Genomic DNA, 17363 nt, shown 5'->3' on the forward strand with positions numbered 1-17363 from the left:
TGTTCTTTTCCTGCATGAAATTGATCCATATCTGAGGCATGTTTAATTTAGCTGTGTGACATTAGAAATATACCAAGTTAGATTGCTTGTGATCAGTTAGACACTTGTAACAACTGTTTTTGTTTTAAAGCAGCTTGGATTATGTGCACCACTACTGTATAAACCAGTGTAAAATATTTTAAAACAATTGTATTAATCACTGTATTTGTGATTGTTTCCAGAGATTCCTCTGATAACATTGATGCAGAATATCTCATTTTTATGAGACTAGGTGAACCAGATGATCGATTGCGTGTATGGTTTATCGTAATTTATGGTTTATCATAATGAATTTTTTGCTTGAAAGCAAATATTTAATCTCTAGAAATACATAGCAGCCCAAAGAGTGAACTTCTGTATAAAATTTTTGGTAAAGCAATAATCAAATTGAAATGTGTTCATATATCCTATTTATAAATAAAGAACTTCTGATGTTTGCAGCACAATTGCTCCAGTGGTTGCCATTATCCCACCACCTCCAGATATCCAACCTGTTATTGACAAGCTGGCTGAATATGTTGCTAGGAATGGAATTAAGTTTGAAACCAGTGTTCGTGCCAAGAATGATCTGAGGTGAGAAAGTCTTCTCTTAACTTTCATTTTGTATTCTTTTTAAAAAAAAAAAAAACAGCTGGACTGTTTATTTTATTGGCAATGCGTGCATTTCTGAAGAAAAGTGTTTTAAGGAAGGTATTTGGTAATTTTTTGTGTTAAAATTCAAGGGACCACTTAAAGTTAATGCTAAAACTCAGAATCCAGAAGTTGTGCTTCTGAATGCGTATATCTCCTGGGAATTTAGGCATAAGCTGTTATATTTCAGAACACCAAATAGTGTTCCTGTGCCTGAGGTAGTGAGATGGTAAATGATTGTTGGCATTTACTTTGTTCATGTGTATATTTCTCAAATTACTTGTCCTTCTCTCTTAATAGGTTTGAGTTCCTGCAACCATGGCATCAATATAATCCCTACTATGAATTTAAGAAACAATTCTTCCTTCAAAAAGAGAGCAGTGACAGCTCTCAGGTATGTTTATGATGGGACAGGTGGTAGGGAAGGTAGATCATTTTGTTCTCTTTTGTATTCTACATTCAGAGAGTAATATGTAAAACTGATTCCTGTAGAGTGTGTTTTTGTTGGAGGAGGGACTTGGATGTCTTATTTCGTGTAACATAAATCCATCAGATTTGTAGCTTTAGTCTAGTATAGCATAAGCAAACAATGTTCATGACAATGTGAAAAGTGAAACGTCCTGAGAACCTTTTGAGCAAATTATGCAGCTGTTATGTGGAGATCCAAAACCCAGAGTGGTGCTCTGCTCCCATGAAGCTTAGGAGCGTAGCAGTAGCAGTTACCTCTTCCTGCATGCCTCAGTCTGCTGTCCCTAAGACAACTCTTAAGTTTTTTCTGATCCACTACCTCTCAGAGAAACTTTAACTGAGAAGGTCAGTGTAATCTGGCAGCTGTCCTGATTGTTCTTAATTGAGAAGACCTGCTTCTTTCTGTGTCCCATTGAATTTCTGCTTTGGGGGAAAACAGAACACACACGATTGAAGATAAAGAAGCAAAGTGGAAGAAGGCAAGAAAATTACAGTTTTTGTGGATTTATGAAGCTTTTTAGCTAAGTAGTAAATTGCCACATGAGCAGGCTCAGTATTCTCACAGGCTGTGGATATAATAGGACAAAGCAGCGTGTTGAAAGTGATTCTAAAAAGGACACTTAAATTGCTTTTACCAAACTACCCAGTCAAGAACAACTTTGCCTGTCAGGCTCCTAGTAAGCTGTCTGTACAGCAATGGCAGCTGCGGGAGGACTCTTCCTAGAAGCAGTGATGACATCCACACAAATGAATTACTATGCAGTAACTAAACCCCAACCCTTTCTTTAGAGCATCTGGCCAAGCAGTTTGGTCTCATGACTCTCAGCAGATGCCTATTTTTAACTCTCTCATTAGCCATCTACGACTGCTATAGAATCTTTCAGAACTTTGTTTTCAGATATCTTCTAACCAGAAGCTTCTTTTAAAGCGACAGTAACTTTGTGTATCACTCAGTGAAGCACATGTAAGGATTAAATATATGCATTTCTATTTTAAACTATTTTAGAGAGTTTACAGTGCAAATTCAAGGGTATGTGAACTTGGGTTATAGAGTGGCAATATTGCAGCTAAGGAATATTCTTACTAACAAATTTTCCATTACATAGTGTAGGCTCCTCTTAAATTAGTAGACTTTGTAGGAATGAATATGCTGCACAGTAGTTTTGATTTAAACAATTAACTTTGGCATATAATTAGTTCATTAGTACATAAAACCATTCACAATTTGAAGATCTGCAGCTAATGGTGAGTAATGGGCAGTTTCTGTTTACTAACAGTTTCCTCCTTTTCATGGATATATCAAATTCTTAATGTAGTTCTAATATAGTCCTACTTAATTTATTAGCTAGTGTATGCTAGTATTTATAAATCATATTTTCTGTACTCCAGAAAATTTGTGAAATTGAAGCAATTTTCTAGGAAATTTATATCATTTATTCTACTTGGTAAGATTTTATCTTGTGTAGCTTTTTAACTTGTACTGGATTTCAGTAATGAATGAACAGCAAAGAATCCTGTGGCACCTTATAGACTAACAGACGTTTTGGAGCACGAGCTTTCGTGGGTGAATACCCACTTCTTCAGATGCATGTGGTGGAAATTTCCAGGGGCAGGTATATATATGCTAGCAAGCAAGCTAGAGATAACGAGGTCAGTTCAATCAGGGAGGATGAGGCCCTGTTCTAGCAGTTGAGGTGTGAAAACCAAGAGAGGAGAAACTGGTTCTGTAGTTGGCAAGCCATTCACAGTCTTTGTTCAATCCTGAGCTGATGGTATCAAATTTGCAGATGAACTGAAGCTCAGCAGTTTCTCTTTGAAGTCTGGTCCTGAAGTTTTTTTGCTGCAGGATGGCCACCTTAAGGTCTGCAATAGTGTGGCCAGGGAGGTTGAAGTGCTCTCCTACAGGTTACTAACAAATTTTCGATGCCAACTCTGCCCACATATCTACACCAGTGACACCATCACAGGACCTAACCAGATCAGCCACACCATCACTGGTTCATTCACCTGCACATCCACCAATGTAATATATGCCAGCAATGCCCCTCTGCTATGTACATCGGCCAAACTGGACAGTCTCTACGGAAAAGGATAAATGGACACAAATCAGACATTAGGAATGGCAATATACAAAAACCTGTAGGAGAGCGCGCACACACACACACACACCTGCCCCTGGAAATTTCCACCACATGCATCTGAAGAAGTGGGTATTCACCCACGAAAGCTCGTGCTCCAAAACGTCTGTTAGTCTATAAGGTGCCACAGGATTCTTTGCTGCTTTTACAGATCCAGACTAACACGGCTACCCCTCTGAGTAATGAATGAAGTGTCTTTGAAAACAATTTATTTGTAAATTATTCGTAGCCTATTAAAACTACAAGATTTTAATAGAAACTAATCATTTTTTATGCAGAAGTTTCTTTTCTTTACTATCCAGCTATTCTTCATGAAGTATACTAGCAAAAGCAGTGGGCTTATATTCTGTATTAGTTGCCTAGATTAATAAGAATTTATTTTAAAAAAATTGGAGGAAATGATGCATCAAAGAAAAGTGATATTAAGGATTTCCATTTAAAATTGAAGTATTGTAACTTTCAGACCTGGTGATCAGTATAGCTAAGAGCCAATGGAGCATGATCAAATAAGTTCCTTGAGATTTTGTGTAACTATATGAACTTTCCCCTGTGTAGTTGTGCAGATAATTCCCTTACTTTTCAAAAAGATGAAAGCTATTTGTGCTTTTAATATTATGGCTAATGGTATTTTCTTTTCATACTTTATTCATATAACTAAATATAAAGCCCTTGATGCCTGCTTCTGCATCACTTTAAATCAACTTTTACCATTAACTTCAGCAGGTACTGGATCAAGTCCTTAATGCTATTTTGTTATATATTATCACTATAAACTGTTTATAGATTAGTTCATGCTTGGCCAATGAATGGCTGCAGAGGGAGGGATGGATGAAAACCTCTGATGGCTGAAATATGGAATGGGTCCTTCCTTAACATTTAAAATCTTTAAACAATAAGTATATTGAGAAGCAGCCAAACAATCTATTAGGGAAAGATTATTGGAATAAAAAAGTTTTTTGCTTTTGTTCATATACTTCTGAGATCCTTCAGTCTTTCAGCTCTTTTTTATGGAGAACATGCCAAATAGCCTTCATTTAATATATTTTTTTTTACCTTGGCATTTTCCCATACCAGAATAATTGAATCTTATGACAATAAAACCACTTGTACTTCTAATAGTGTCACCTCTGTTGAGGATTTCAAAGCATCTAGGGAGTTGTGTTCTAACAATTTAGTTCACAAATACCAATGGCAGCTCAAAGCAAGAGGCTTCCTGTTTCTCTTTCCTTATTGAAGTCTGTTGCTAATTATTTCACATGCATCGTTAGCTTAAAGTGTTGCACACAGCCAAAACAATTGTGCTCTAATGTGGAAAGCTCTTAAATAATTAAGCCCCAATCTGTGTTTTTAATTTCCATTTATAAGTTACTTTTTACACTGAAATGGTTTCTTAATGACCCTGTCTTCACTTTCTGATTGAGGGGAAGGGCTGGGTGATCTTTGAGACACAGACAGGAGACTGTCAGACGGGAGGCCTGACAACAAGCAAAGTCCCAGCTTCTGTCCTGTGACCCTACGCAGATGTCTTCTCCCAGAATCAAGCAAGGAGCCGCTCAAGTGGTTCTCTGTATCTCCCCTCTTACCCACCTTCCCTCTTTTGTCGGAGTTATGGCAAAAACTAGTGAACAAAGAAGGTTCCAAGCCAGTGGTGGGAGGAAGAAGAGGTGCTTCTGCTGCTGCCATTGCTATTATGGAAGAGGATCCAGGTGTGCATGAAAACTAGCCCTCTTCTTGAGAGATGGTTTTGTGAATACTTCCAATCTGCCCTGAATTATTGCTTAAAGCAAGGAGCTCACTTCTTAGCCCGCTTCACAACCTCACCTCTTTCCTTCTCCCTTCAGGGGGCTTTAGAGCAAGAAGTGGTAATGATGTAGTGCTGCTGCTGCTAGGGAAATAAATTTTCTCTGTAGTAGCAGCAGCAGCAGCAACTTGAAGTAGTTTTAAAGTCACTGACTAGCTCCCCCATGATCTTTGTCAAAGAATCATAGAATCAGGGTTGACCTCAGGAGGTCATCTAGTCCAGCCCTCTGCTCAAAGTGGGACCAATTCCCAACTAAATCATCCCAGCCAGGGCTTTCTCAAGCCTGATGTTAAAAACCTCTAAGGAAAGAGATTCCACCACCTCCCTAGGTAACCCATTCCAGTGCTTCACCACCCTCCTAGTGAAAAAGTTTTTCCTAATATCCAACCTACACCTCCCCCACTGCGACTTGAGACCATTACTCCTTGTTTTGTCATCAGGTACCACTGAGAACAGTCTAGATCCATCCTCTTTGGAACCCCCTTTCAGGTAGTTGAAAGCAGCTATCAAATCCCCCTCATTCTTCTCTTCTGCAGACTAAACAATCCCAGTTCCCTCAGCCTCTCCTCAGAAGTCATGTGCTCCAGCCCCTTAGCCATTTTTTTGCCCTCCACTGGACTCTCTCCAATTTTTCCACATCCTTGTTGTAGTGTGGGGCCCAAAACTGGACACACTACTCAAGATGAGGCCTCACCAGTGTCGAATAGAGGAGAATGATCACGTCCCGCAATCTGCTGGCAATGCCCCTGCTTACACAGCCCAAAATGCTGTTTGCCTTCTTGGCAACAAGGGCACAGTGTCGATTCATATCCAGCTTCTCGTCCACTGTAACCCCTAGGTCTGTTCTGCAGAATTGCTTCCTAGCCTTTCGGTCCCTAGTCTGTAACGGTGAATGGGATTCTTCCATCCTAAGTGCAGGACTCTGCACTTGTCCTTGTTGAACTTCACCAGGTTTCTTTTGGCCCAATCCTCTAATTTGTCTAGGTCCCTCTATATCCTATCCTTACCCTCCAGCGTATCTACCACTCCTCCCAGTTTAGTGTCATCTGCAAACTTGCTGAGAGTGCAGTCCATGTCATCCTCCAGATCATTAATGAAGATATTGAACAAAAGCAGCCCCAGGACCGACCCTAGGGGCACTCCGCTTGAAACTGGCTGCCAACTAGACATGGAGCCGTATAAATACAAATTAAGAATTATTAAACAGGATATTGTATGTTAGAAGTGGCATGACCTTTCATTCTGATCATTGTAAATGTTCTTCATTGATTCTGCTGAAGGCCCCCTAAGGAGCTTGAGACCAAGAATAATACAAATTCGAGGGAGGGGAGCTTTGGGCATTAATTTTGAAACTGCACCTCCTTAAAAAAAAAGCTGAAGTAACGCTACTGGCAAAACAAAGAAATTAATAGAAAACCATTCTTTTCAAATCATCCCATATTACTTAGGCATTGCAGGCAATTTATATGTGTAATTCTTGGTTTTTATGTGTAATTTATTATCTGATATATTCATTATTAACCAGGAACAGCAGAATGCCTCTTTATTCACTCATATTTTTCACTGTTTAAACCTTTAATACATTTTACTGCATTGTTTGTGGTTACGTTTTTTAGATTTACTTTAAGTTCAAAAAACCCAAAAGAAACATTACGTCTATTTTTTTACTAGCAGGTTTACTGATACATATTGCAGCTAATATGACTACTCTTTTGAAATGGCTGGAAGATTTCCAGCTCCATCATATTATAGCCGTTTTGGCCAGAGTTAATATTATAAAATTCAGTCTATTGAACAGCATGAAGTGAGAATTTTTTATATATATATATATATATAATAAAACAAGTTATATGTTGGGTATCATCTAAGCAAAATTGTTGGTAAATTGACTTTTATAGTGGTTCTAATTTACATATTTATTGGAGAGGAGTGAGGGAATGGGTTTTAGGTAATATCTTACAATTAAGAAACGCAAATGTATTTTCTTTTTAAATTAGTGAAGAGCGTATATTTTGTAGTAATTGTACTTGATGAAATGTTACAAAAAATAGATAAAATATTTGACTGCAATTTCTCTGAGGGAAAATCTTATGCAACATACATCCGTTCTTTCAAAGAAAAAGTGGAAAAAACATGTTTTCTCTAAGGGCTGGTCCACACTACGGGGGAGAAATCGTTCTTAGATACGCAACTTCAGCTACATGAATAACGTAGCTGAAGTCGAATATCTAAGATCGGATTACTCACCCGTCCTCACCGCGCGGGATCGATGTCCGCGGCTCCCCCTCTCGATTCCACAACTCCGTTGGGGTTGGTGGAGTTCCGGAATTGATATAAGCGTGCTCGGGGATCGATATATCGCGTCCAGATGAGACACGATATATCGATCCCCGAGCAATCGATTTTAACCCGCCGATACAGCGGGTAGTCTAGACGTATCCTAAGTATAATTGATTTTGTATTGAGAAGTTCGGCTCTCTCAAAAATGTGTTTCCTTTTCAGAAAGGTTAGGTGGATTTTCGTATATCATTTGTCCTGCATCCTTCTATTATATAGTAAAGCACACTGAATAAGTGAAAAGGTTAAGAAAGAGGCAGTGTACATGAACAAAATAAGTCTGCTTCAACAACAGACTTAGTATGAAATGTTTTTGACTACCTCGCATAGGCAGCAGTTAACGAAAGTTGCATTAATTTGCTATTCTTTAACATTTGTATTCAGAGGAAACAGGTTATAAAGCCCTTGCCTGTCCTTCTGAGAAACTGAATACATGTGTTGACAAAGTAGAGACATTTGTGGTTGTGTGTATTTGGATTTTTTTCTTCCATTTCTCTAGTGTTCCTGGGTAGCTCCTCTGGAAGTGGTGAAGAAAAACCTAAGATCTGCTCCTCATTCAAAAGTAGATCTTGTGAGAACAAGGAAATAAAATTTGACCTCTTGATGACAAATCAAGCCCTAAGACCAGCTTCTGACCCTGGATCCAAGAACTATCTTGTACACCAGCGCTGGGGGAGGTAGCTGGAGGTGGGTCTGATTTCCCTGTGAGCAGGATCATGCATGGGAAGAGGAAGTCCTGTCCCTTCCTAGCCCAACCAGGACTAGCAGCTAGGAGCTCCTGGCTGGGGTGCTCCCTGCAGCATGTGGGAGATCAGACCCACTTCCACCTCTGGCTGAGAAGTGCCACAGCTGCTGCCTTCAGAGTCCAGCTCTAAAGGCAGCGCAGAAGTGATGGCGGCAGTCAAGCAAGACCCTACAACAGTTTCATGACCCTTTTTTTGGGTGGGAGACCCCCATGATTACAGCACTGAAATTTCAGATGTAAACATCTGAAAATGTGAAATTGACTAATTTCAATACCCTCTGGCCCTGAAATTGACCCTGAATTTGGTAGAGCCCTACCCGGAAGGAAGTGACACCTCATACTAATATGTCGTCATCATCTGAGACTGCAATGCCCCCACCACCGTCCTTGGTAGTTGACTTCAGGCAGTTACAGGAGCTGATGAAACACCTTTAGTAGAGGTCCAGAATTCCTTACGTAAACTGAGGCCATGTCTACATCTAAAATTTTGCAGCGCTGGTAGTTACAGCTGTATTAGTACAGCTGTATAGGGCCAGCGCTGCAGAGTGGCCACACTTACAGCAACCAGCGCTGCAAGTGGTGTTAGATGTGGCCACACTGCAGCGCTGTTGGGCGGCTTCAAGGGGGGGTTCGGGGAACGGGAGAGCAAACCGGGAAAGGAGACCAGCTTCGCCGCGGTTTGCTCTCGCGTTCCCCGAACCCCTCTGCAAACCGCACGGAAGGAGACCAGCTTGTTCGGGGAACGAGAGAGCAAACCGGGAAAGGAGACCAGCTTCGCCGCGGTTTGCTCTCGCGTTCCCGAACCCCCTGCAAACCGCAGGGAAGGAGACCTGCTTGCTCGGGGTTCCGGGAACGAGAGAGCAAACCGGGAAAGGAGACCCGCTTCGCCGCGGTTTGCTCTCGCGTTCCCGAACCCCCTGCAAACCGCAGGGAAGGAGACCTGCTTGCTCGGGGCTCCGGGAACTAGAGAGCAAACCGGGAAAGGAGACCCGCTTCGCTGCGGTTTGCTCTCGCGTTCCCGGAGCCCCTGCAAACCGCAGGGAAGGAGACCTGCTTGCTCGGGGTTCCGGGAACGAGAGAGCAAACCGGGAAAGGAGACCCGCTTCGCAGCGGTTTGCTCTCGCGTTCCCGGAGCCCCTGCAAACCGCAGGGAAGGAGACCTGCTTGCTCGGGGAATGGGAGAGCAAACCGCGCGCAGCTGGTCTCCTTTCCCGGTTTGCTCTCGCGTTCCCGGAGCCACCCAGCAAACCGCAGGGAAGGAGACCTGCTTGCTCGGGGCTCCGGGAACTAGAGAGCAAACCGGGAAAGGAGACCCCCTTCGCCGCGGTTTGCTCTCGCGTTCCCGGAGCCACCCTGCAAACCGCAGGGAAGGAGACCTGCTTGCTCGGGGAACGGGAGAGCAAACCGCGGCGAAGCTGGTCTCCTTTCCCGGTTTGCTCTCGCGTTCCCGAACCCCCCTGCAAACGGCAGGGAAGGAGACCTGCTTGCTCGGGGTTCCGGGAACGCGAGAGCAAGCTGGGGAAGGAGACCAGCTTGATTACCAGAGGCTTCCTCCTTCCACGGAGGTCAAGAAAAGCGCTGGTAAGTGTTTACATTGGATTACCAGCGCTGGATCACCAGCGCTGGATCCTCTACACCCGAGACAAAACGAGAGTACGGCCAGCGCTGCAAACAGGGACTTGCAGCGCTGGTGATGCCCTGCAGATGTGTACACCTTCAAAGTTGCAGCGCTGTAACTCCCTCACCAGCGCTGCAACTTTCTGATGTAGACAAGCCCACAGTGTTTTACATACTTCTATACATATGACCCGCCGTGTCAATAAAACCATGCTAGAGCCTGCCAATACCATCTAGCAGACTCCATCTACATCACCTACTACTTATAAACTTGCTGACAAAAAAACTTTGTGTGTCAGCGCCAGTGTCAGTTTTATTTTCACATCCAACATCGAATTCCCAGGTAGTGGATGCAGTTTAATGAACATGGTAGACAACACAATACTAAGTCTACCTCTTATCACAAAAACTGGTTTGACTTCTTTGGTCGTAAAAGTTATTCCTCTGAAACGTTACAGTTCAGATCAATGAATCATCAAGCACTTACGTCAAAATATGACTATCTGAATTACTATGAGTTTAACAGTTTTATTGAACTTTTACCAGAGAATTCACATGAAGAATTGAAGACCATGAAGTGCAACTCTTAGCAAAAACACTATTGCAGGCCTCCTTAGATGTAGCCTGTACTGCAGCCTGGACCGTTTTCACTGTGATCATGATGCAACGAATATCTTGGCTCCAGTTGTCCATCTTCACTAGGGAGGTACAGAGTACTGCAAAGGACCTTCCCTTTGATGGTCGCTGTGTACAGGTGGTCACTTGACATCTTGAAGGATTTGAAGGCCATGCATAGGTCCCTCATATTTTTTACGCCTGTAGGTAAGAGAATGTAGCAGGTCTCAAACAGCACAGAGATCTCACCCAGTTCACTTTTCTAATTTCCGTAGACCACCTGAACCAGCTAAGAGACAAGGTATTCAAAAAAGTCAGCTGTTGCTGCCACCAATTCATCTCAGCCACCCATGTTGTCCAGATGTTCGGCATTTGATGGTTTGGTCGAGAGTCTGAACCTTCTGCTTGATAGTGTTCTTCAGCCTCCCCTTCTACTCCCCTTTGGACACTTTTCCTGTTTTCAGGCTTCATGGGGAAGAACATCATCTGATGTATGGATATTGGAGGTCATAACATCTGGTTATTTTCTGTCTTTCACCTCCATTCCTTTCTCATATTCCCTCTTCCCTGTCCCTTTTCAGGGACACATCTCACAATCAGTTGCAGAGACAGGAAGTCACCTCCCTTCTATGCTCCCTTTCAGTTATCAGAGCCAAATCGGTCAGGATTGTGACACTGTGGCCTGTATGTTTTGTATGTTCAATTGTCAGAGTGGGTGTGCTCAGTCTCTCTCTCCCTGGAATTGATACATAGCTAACCAGATAGTCATTTCAGCTTCCTATGTTCTACGTATGTAGAACACCATGACTGATGATCTCAGCAGATGCGTCTCCTAGAGTTGTGAATGGGAGGTGGATTCACAATTCCTCGAAATATTTCTAACGAGGGGGTTTCCAAAAGTGGATCTTTTTACCATCACAGCCAGTCCAGAGTGCATGAAGTTCTGCTTGACAGGTGGACTTTGTCCTCAATCACTAGGAGATGCCATCCCCATTTCATGACTGAAGGGCCACCTTTATGCTTATCCACCAACACTCTTGCCTTGACAGTTCTCAACGAGATCAAGCAGGACAAGGTCATTTTGATTGCACTGACTTGGCTTGGTATCCTTAACTAGTTTGATTCATGTCTCGTCCACCACTGAGACTTCCACACAGTCGCCTCTTGTTGTCTTAGGAGAACACTCAAGCACTTCATCCCAGTTTTGATGCTCTGCGATTCTAAGTGTGGCTTTTAGATGGTTCTCAGTGACAAGGATTGTCCATTCAACAGAGATACAGCAAGTATTGTTTAATAGCAGAAAGACTGATATAAGAAATACCTTCAGTAATGGAGGAGATTTCACCATTGGTGTACCCATCATCAAGTCTCAGCTGTTCACTTTTCCCTTGCCACTATCCTGGATTACCGGGTAGAATTAAAAACATCGGGTCTCACTGTGAGTTCCATCAATCTCTGCTTACCCCACAATGTCAAGATTCCTTAGAGGACTGATAAATCTTTTTCCACAGATTAGACAGCCTATTCCAGTATGGAACCTGAACCTTATCCTTAATTTCTTCAACCAACCCAGTGCTGTGTTTTGAATTGAAGTGATTATTAACTCTAGTTAAAGCAGAAAGCTGCTGTGCTTTTGCTTCTTTAAAGGAGCAGTGTACCTCATTACTTCTCTGAATGGTCCAGGTAAGGACTGGACATTTCAGGGAAGACGGTTTGGGGGAAATTCGGGTGGTGGGTGTGTTGGTCTCCACCAGCCTTGGCTACTAGTAGCCAAGTGAGCCCAGAGTATGACTACAGTGTAACAAGAAGGTTGCTGGAGTCAGAGTTGCTGAATCTGACCTGCTCAACACACACACACTCAAGGAACTGCATGTTGTCTGCTGGCTGATGGCATCTGAGCTGTTAGCCACAACAGCAGAGCATTTAAGCACCCAGGGTTCCAGGCAATAGGTGATACAATCTCTCAGTGGTCTGCTGTGCACCCCAAATTGGAACATTGGCATAGTTATTATTGGGGCATTTAGTGTAGTGCATAAAGCACACTTCAAGTTGTACATGTGAGTGAAATGATACAGTCACTACACTCTCGAATGAACTCACACAGAAAAATAAGACAAAAACGCCATATCACCCATGGGTGAACACTTTTCTCATAACCATGGCTCTATATCTGACCTTGGTCCTCATTTTCCAAGGAAACTTTCAAAAGACTAGCCTTAGAGCTTAAATTGATAACTTTACAAGACACAAAAAACTGTAGACTTAATAAAGACACTGGATTTATGGTTTATTACCACAATCTGTAACCCACTGACCTTCCTTTTTTCTGTGACTGCAGAGGTGTTAGCTGGCCACTTCATCTTGCAGTATGTGTTAACTTGTGTCTCTTACAACTTACGGAAAACAATTCCACCTTGTATTTCACTTTGGCCCTCCATGGCCTGTTCTACACTATGAATTTACTTAGGTATGGGTTGTCTCTCAGAGGGTGAAAAATTCCTGTGAGATACCAGCTTAACCCCTGGTGATTCTTCCATCAGCCTAGCTACCACCTCTTGAAGAGGTAAATTATCTACATTGATGGGAGAATCCCTCCCATTGGTGTAGGTACTGTCTGTACTGATGTGCTGCAGTGGCACAGCTATGCTGCTGTAACATTTTTATGTGTGGACATACCCTGAGTACCTTTCCCAGACCTGAAGATAAATTCTGAGTATGCCTGAAAGCTTCTCTTTCACCAACAGAAGTTGGTTCAGTAAAAGATAATTACCTCACCCACCTTGTCTTTCTGAGTTTGACCTTTCATCTCCTGATTTTTTTCCTGAAATCACATCAGATTAGGCAGGAAGCTTGAATGTCAGAAGAGCAATGTCCTTCTATTTGGACAGAACCAAAGCGTTCAGAAAACTTCTCACAGGTTCCACCCATAGACTTTCAGATTGGATTTCGGGGCATATTGCCATGTTATGAGCCTGTCAGCATTCAGTCTCCATCTGAAGTGCTAGCCGATTCTATGAGGTCTCGATTTATCTGTATGACAACTTGGGTTTCAGTACATACATTCTCCAAACACTATGCTTTGGTTCATGCCTCTAGATCAGATGTTGCAGTGGGCAATGCTGTTCTGTCGTCAATATTAGTCTCCGCTCTGAAGCACCCTCCTTCCTGTTGGGATACTCCTTGGCAGTCTCCAGAAGTGGAGTACCTCTAGGGACCCTACTCAAAGAGAAGTTACTCACCATGTTCAGTGACTGGAATTCAAGATGTGTACACCTCTGGGTGCTCCACTACCCACTCACTCCTGTCTCATTTCCTCTGTGGGTCTTTGTGGTAGAGCAGGTACAGAAGGGTGGTTCGCCCATGCAGCCCTATACATTATCAGTATGGGGCACAAGGCTGTATGGCCTTCGGGTGCAGGCTGAATGAGCACTTTATTGAAAGCCTCCAGTTGAAGGCACGGGAGGCTCATGCACACCTTAAGTGAAGTATCCTCAGGGGGAGACACTTTGAAGAACATCAGTGTCAGCACAAGATGAGTAACCTCTCCTTTATGATTAAAATTGTTTTGACAGAATTCCATGTCACCAAAGCTTCAAAAGGTATTGTTTTTGTTATAATGCAGAACAACAACAGATTTTAAAATGTTGAAATTTGCTGCAAAATGGAATTTTCATCATCTGCAGAGCTCTAACATTTAATTCGGACTAGTATAACTAACTTAAAGAACAGTGGAGTGGTATCATGTATGAGAGAGTTGATTTGTTCAGAGATTAGAAAAGAAGCATCCATGTATTGCACTGCAGTGTGAAAGACACAGGTTTGGAAACGATTGAAGTTAGCTTAGTTTCAGTCAGTGGAGGCCAATATATATCACGGAGCTGACACAGAAGAAACAACTTGCATATACTCTTTAATGAAGTGAACTGTGACATTGCAGTGGTGTTAATTGACTCACCCAGAAACCAAATGAACGTTTAAGGTGTTTGTTTTGACTTAAACTCCTACATTCAAAGAGTCTTTAATACTGTTTCTTTCCTTAAGTGAGACTGACATTTGTGATCAGTTGTGGTGCTTGACCTAAGAATCTCCCCAGTTTGATGGTGGAGACGACTTGTGGTAGAGCATTTTCAGTGATGGCTGTGCTAGAACTTGCACTCCTCTCCCTCTTTAAACAGTGCTCAGGCTTGTTGGTCTTTGGAGTACTTGATTTCTTAGGCTTTTCCTGTGTGGGTTAGTTAATAGGGTGGGAGCGGACTGAGGAAGAAGATTAAGATAAAATAGTTTAATTTTAATAGATCTTTCAAAGAAATAAATAAAGCAACGATAGTAAAAGTAGTTGCATGTGTCCTTACCCAGAGGAAAGATGCTGGAGTCATGAAAGCTGTACATAAGGCAAACAAAGGAGTATATTCTGTTCCTCTTGCCACTCTTTCTTGTCATTTTCTAGAACTTGTCTTTAAAATGTTGTTGTATAAGAGAGCAGAGCCATTTGGGTAGTCAACTTTACGCTGTATGTTGTGAATGGATTGCATGTCAGACATTATTTTCAGCAATTGGCTGTGGTCATTAACATTTTGAATTTCTCTTTGAAAAGGGTATATCTTTATCAGAAGATGTTCCAGCAGACACTGCTTCAGACACACAGGGTGAAACTCAGTTTCTGGATGATCACACTTCTGAAGATGCATCTGAGATGGGTGCTCCAGGAATTAAAAAGGATTCACCTGTCAGTAAAACTATCAGCGATGGTAAATTGGTGAAAGGTAAGTTGAGACAGTTGGAAAATGAAGTCTTTGTAGGCGTACATTTAAAACAAATCTATAATTAGCAAGGAAAGGACTTCAGTGTAAAGGCATCAGAAAGCACCAAACTGAATAATTTGATTACTTTCATACTTCAGTGTGTCAGACTTTGAGTTTGAAACCCAAGAGGATAGTGACTTGAATGTCAGAAAGTTTGAAGAAAGCAGAATTGTATACGGTTGAAAACTAGTATGTAAAAGGAACTGATATTTATAGACCAGTTACGTAAAATTTTGTGGATATTAATAATTTTACATATCTATACTACACTTGCACAAATTGCATACATAGCCGTACTACACTTGCATAATTTCTAAATGTTAACAAATGGTATGTCCTGGCTCACTCTTAAGTTTAGAAACCATGGTATAAATTTTCAGATGGGCCAAGTCCTAGCCTCCATATTTGTGGGCCGCCTTTGTTTTCAAAACCAATGCTAGGTTTAAGGCCATGTCTGCACTACAGAGTTAAATTGACTTCATGTAAGTTGACATCGAGCCTCCAATTTAAGCAAGTCAGTCTTGCTTGTCCATGCTATGCTCATTGTGTCAGCAGAGTGCATCCTCACTAATAGGGCTTGCATTGATGCACGAAGCAATGCACTGTGGGTAGCTATCCCACAGTGCACGTAGCCGAGTGGAATTTTGGGTTGGGCTTGCAATGCTTTGAGACCAAAACATTGGCGCAGATGGTTATAGGAACATGGTATTAGCCTCCCATGATGCACTTACCTTCCTCCCTCTCTGACATCAACAGCAAACGCAGGCATTTTTTGCGCCTTTTTTCGTAAGCCTGGGTTACACGTGCGGACATCATAGACAATAAGCCTGGGCCCCGCTCAGCTGTACGCTTTTTATGAGCATTACAAACACCTTGCGCCTTATCCTGCACTATTTACCCAGCTGACGCAGGAGCCGCTCCTCACAACCATGTGGTGCCACACAGGCAGCCCTGCTGGAAGACACAGAGTGGAGCAATTTGCAGTTGCTGGCAGCAGTCACACGTCTTCTTGAAACAGTGAAACAAGCTCTGACTGGTGGGACAGCATTGTTATGCAGCTATGGGATGACGAGCAGTGGCTGCAGAACTCTTGAATGCGTAAGGCCACTTTCCAGAAACTGTCTGGAGAACTTTCCCCAGCTCTGAAATGCAGCAGTACTAAAATGAGTGCTGCTCTGACAGTGAAGAAGTGAGTAGCAATAGCTCTGTGGAAGCTTGCAACGTCAGACTGCTACTGGTCAATAAGGGGCATCTATTTGGAGTAGGTAAATCTACCGTGGGATCTGTTGTGATCCAATTTTGCAGGGCCATCAGCAGACTTCTGCTAAGAAAGGTCGTGACTCTGGGCAATGTGCAGGACATAGTGAATGGTTTTGCCATGATGTGGTTCCCTAACTGTACTGGGGTGATAGAACGCGTATCCCTATCTTGGGATCAGATCACGTTGCCAAAGAGTACATAAACCGAAATGGGTACTTCTCTATGGTGTTGCAAGTGCTGGTGGATCACGGGCTGTTTCACTTATATCAGCGTTGGATGGTGGGAAAGGTGCAGGACGGGACATGTGCATCTTTAGGAACACAGGTCTATTCAGAAAGCTGCAAGCAGGGACTTTCTTTCCAGACTGCAAAATAACCATTGGTGGTGTTGAAATGCCAGTCGTGATCCTGGGAGACCAACCTACTCCTTGCTTCCATAGTTATGAAGCTGCATGCGGACAACCTGGAGTGCAGTAAGGACCTGTTCCACCATAGGCTGAGCAAGTGCAGAATGGTGGTTGAATGTGCCTTTGGACATTTAAAAGGTCGCTGGAGTTGCTTGCTTACTAGGTTAGACCTCAGTGAAAGCAATATTCCCATTGTTGTTGCTGCCTGCTATGTGCTCCATAATATCTGTGAAACAAAGGGAGTTAAATTTCAGCTGAGGTGGTGAAGGTTGAGGCAGATTGTCTGGCAGATGTTGAGCACCCAGAAACCAGGGCATTAAGAAGAGCACATAGAGGGGCTCTGCGTCTCCATGAGGCTTTGAAAACCAATTTCAGCAATGAACCAGAGTAATGTGATGCTTATCTGTGTTGTTCCTTACCAAACTATTCCGTCCAGTGCATTTTCTCCCCTACAAACTCCATCCACACCAACCACCATGTGTTGAATGAATAAAGAGCCTTTTCT

General features: G+C 42.6%; 1 protein-coding gene across 10 annotated transcripts in view; it reads left to right on the forward strand.

The window, feature by feature from the left end:
* SFSWAP (splicing factor SWAP) overlaps positions 1–17363 on the forward strand; it is a 91350-nt gene that overhangs the window by 29804 nt on the left and 44183 nt on the right. For 7 of the 10 annotated variants that reach the window (XM_030583109.1, XM_030583106.1, XM_030583107.1 and 4 more), the window contains exons 9-11: positions 463–612; positions 970–1063; positions 14985–15153. In XM_030583109.1, the coding sequence (XP_030438969.1) occupies positions 463–612; positions 970–1063; positions 14985–15153 (413 nt within the window). The remainder of the gene's footprint in view (positions 1–462; positions 613–969; positions 1064–14984; positions 15154–17363) is intronic. The other 3 variants (XM_030583102.1, XM_030583105.1, XM_030583108.1) reach the window with 1 other exon arrangement.

The sequence above is a fragment of the Gopherus evgoodei genome, chromosome 13, assembly GCF_007399415.2.
Source record: "Gopherus evgoodei ecotype Sinaloan lineage chromosome 13, rGopEvg1_v1.p, whole genome shotgun sequence".
Taxonomy (NCBI): Eukaryota; Metazoa; Chordata; order Testudines; family Testudinidae; genus Gopherus; species Gopherus evgoodei.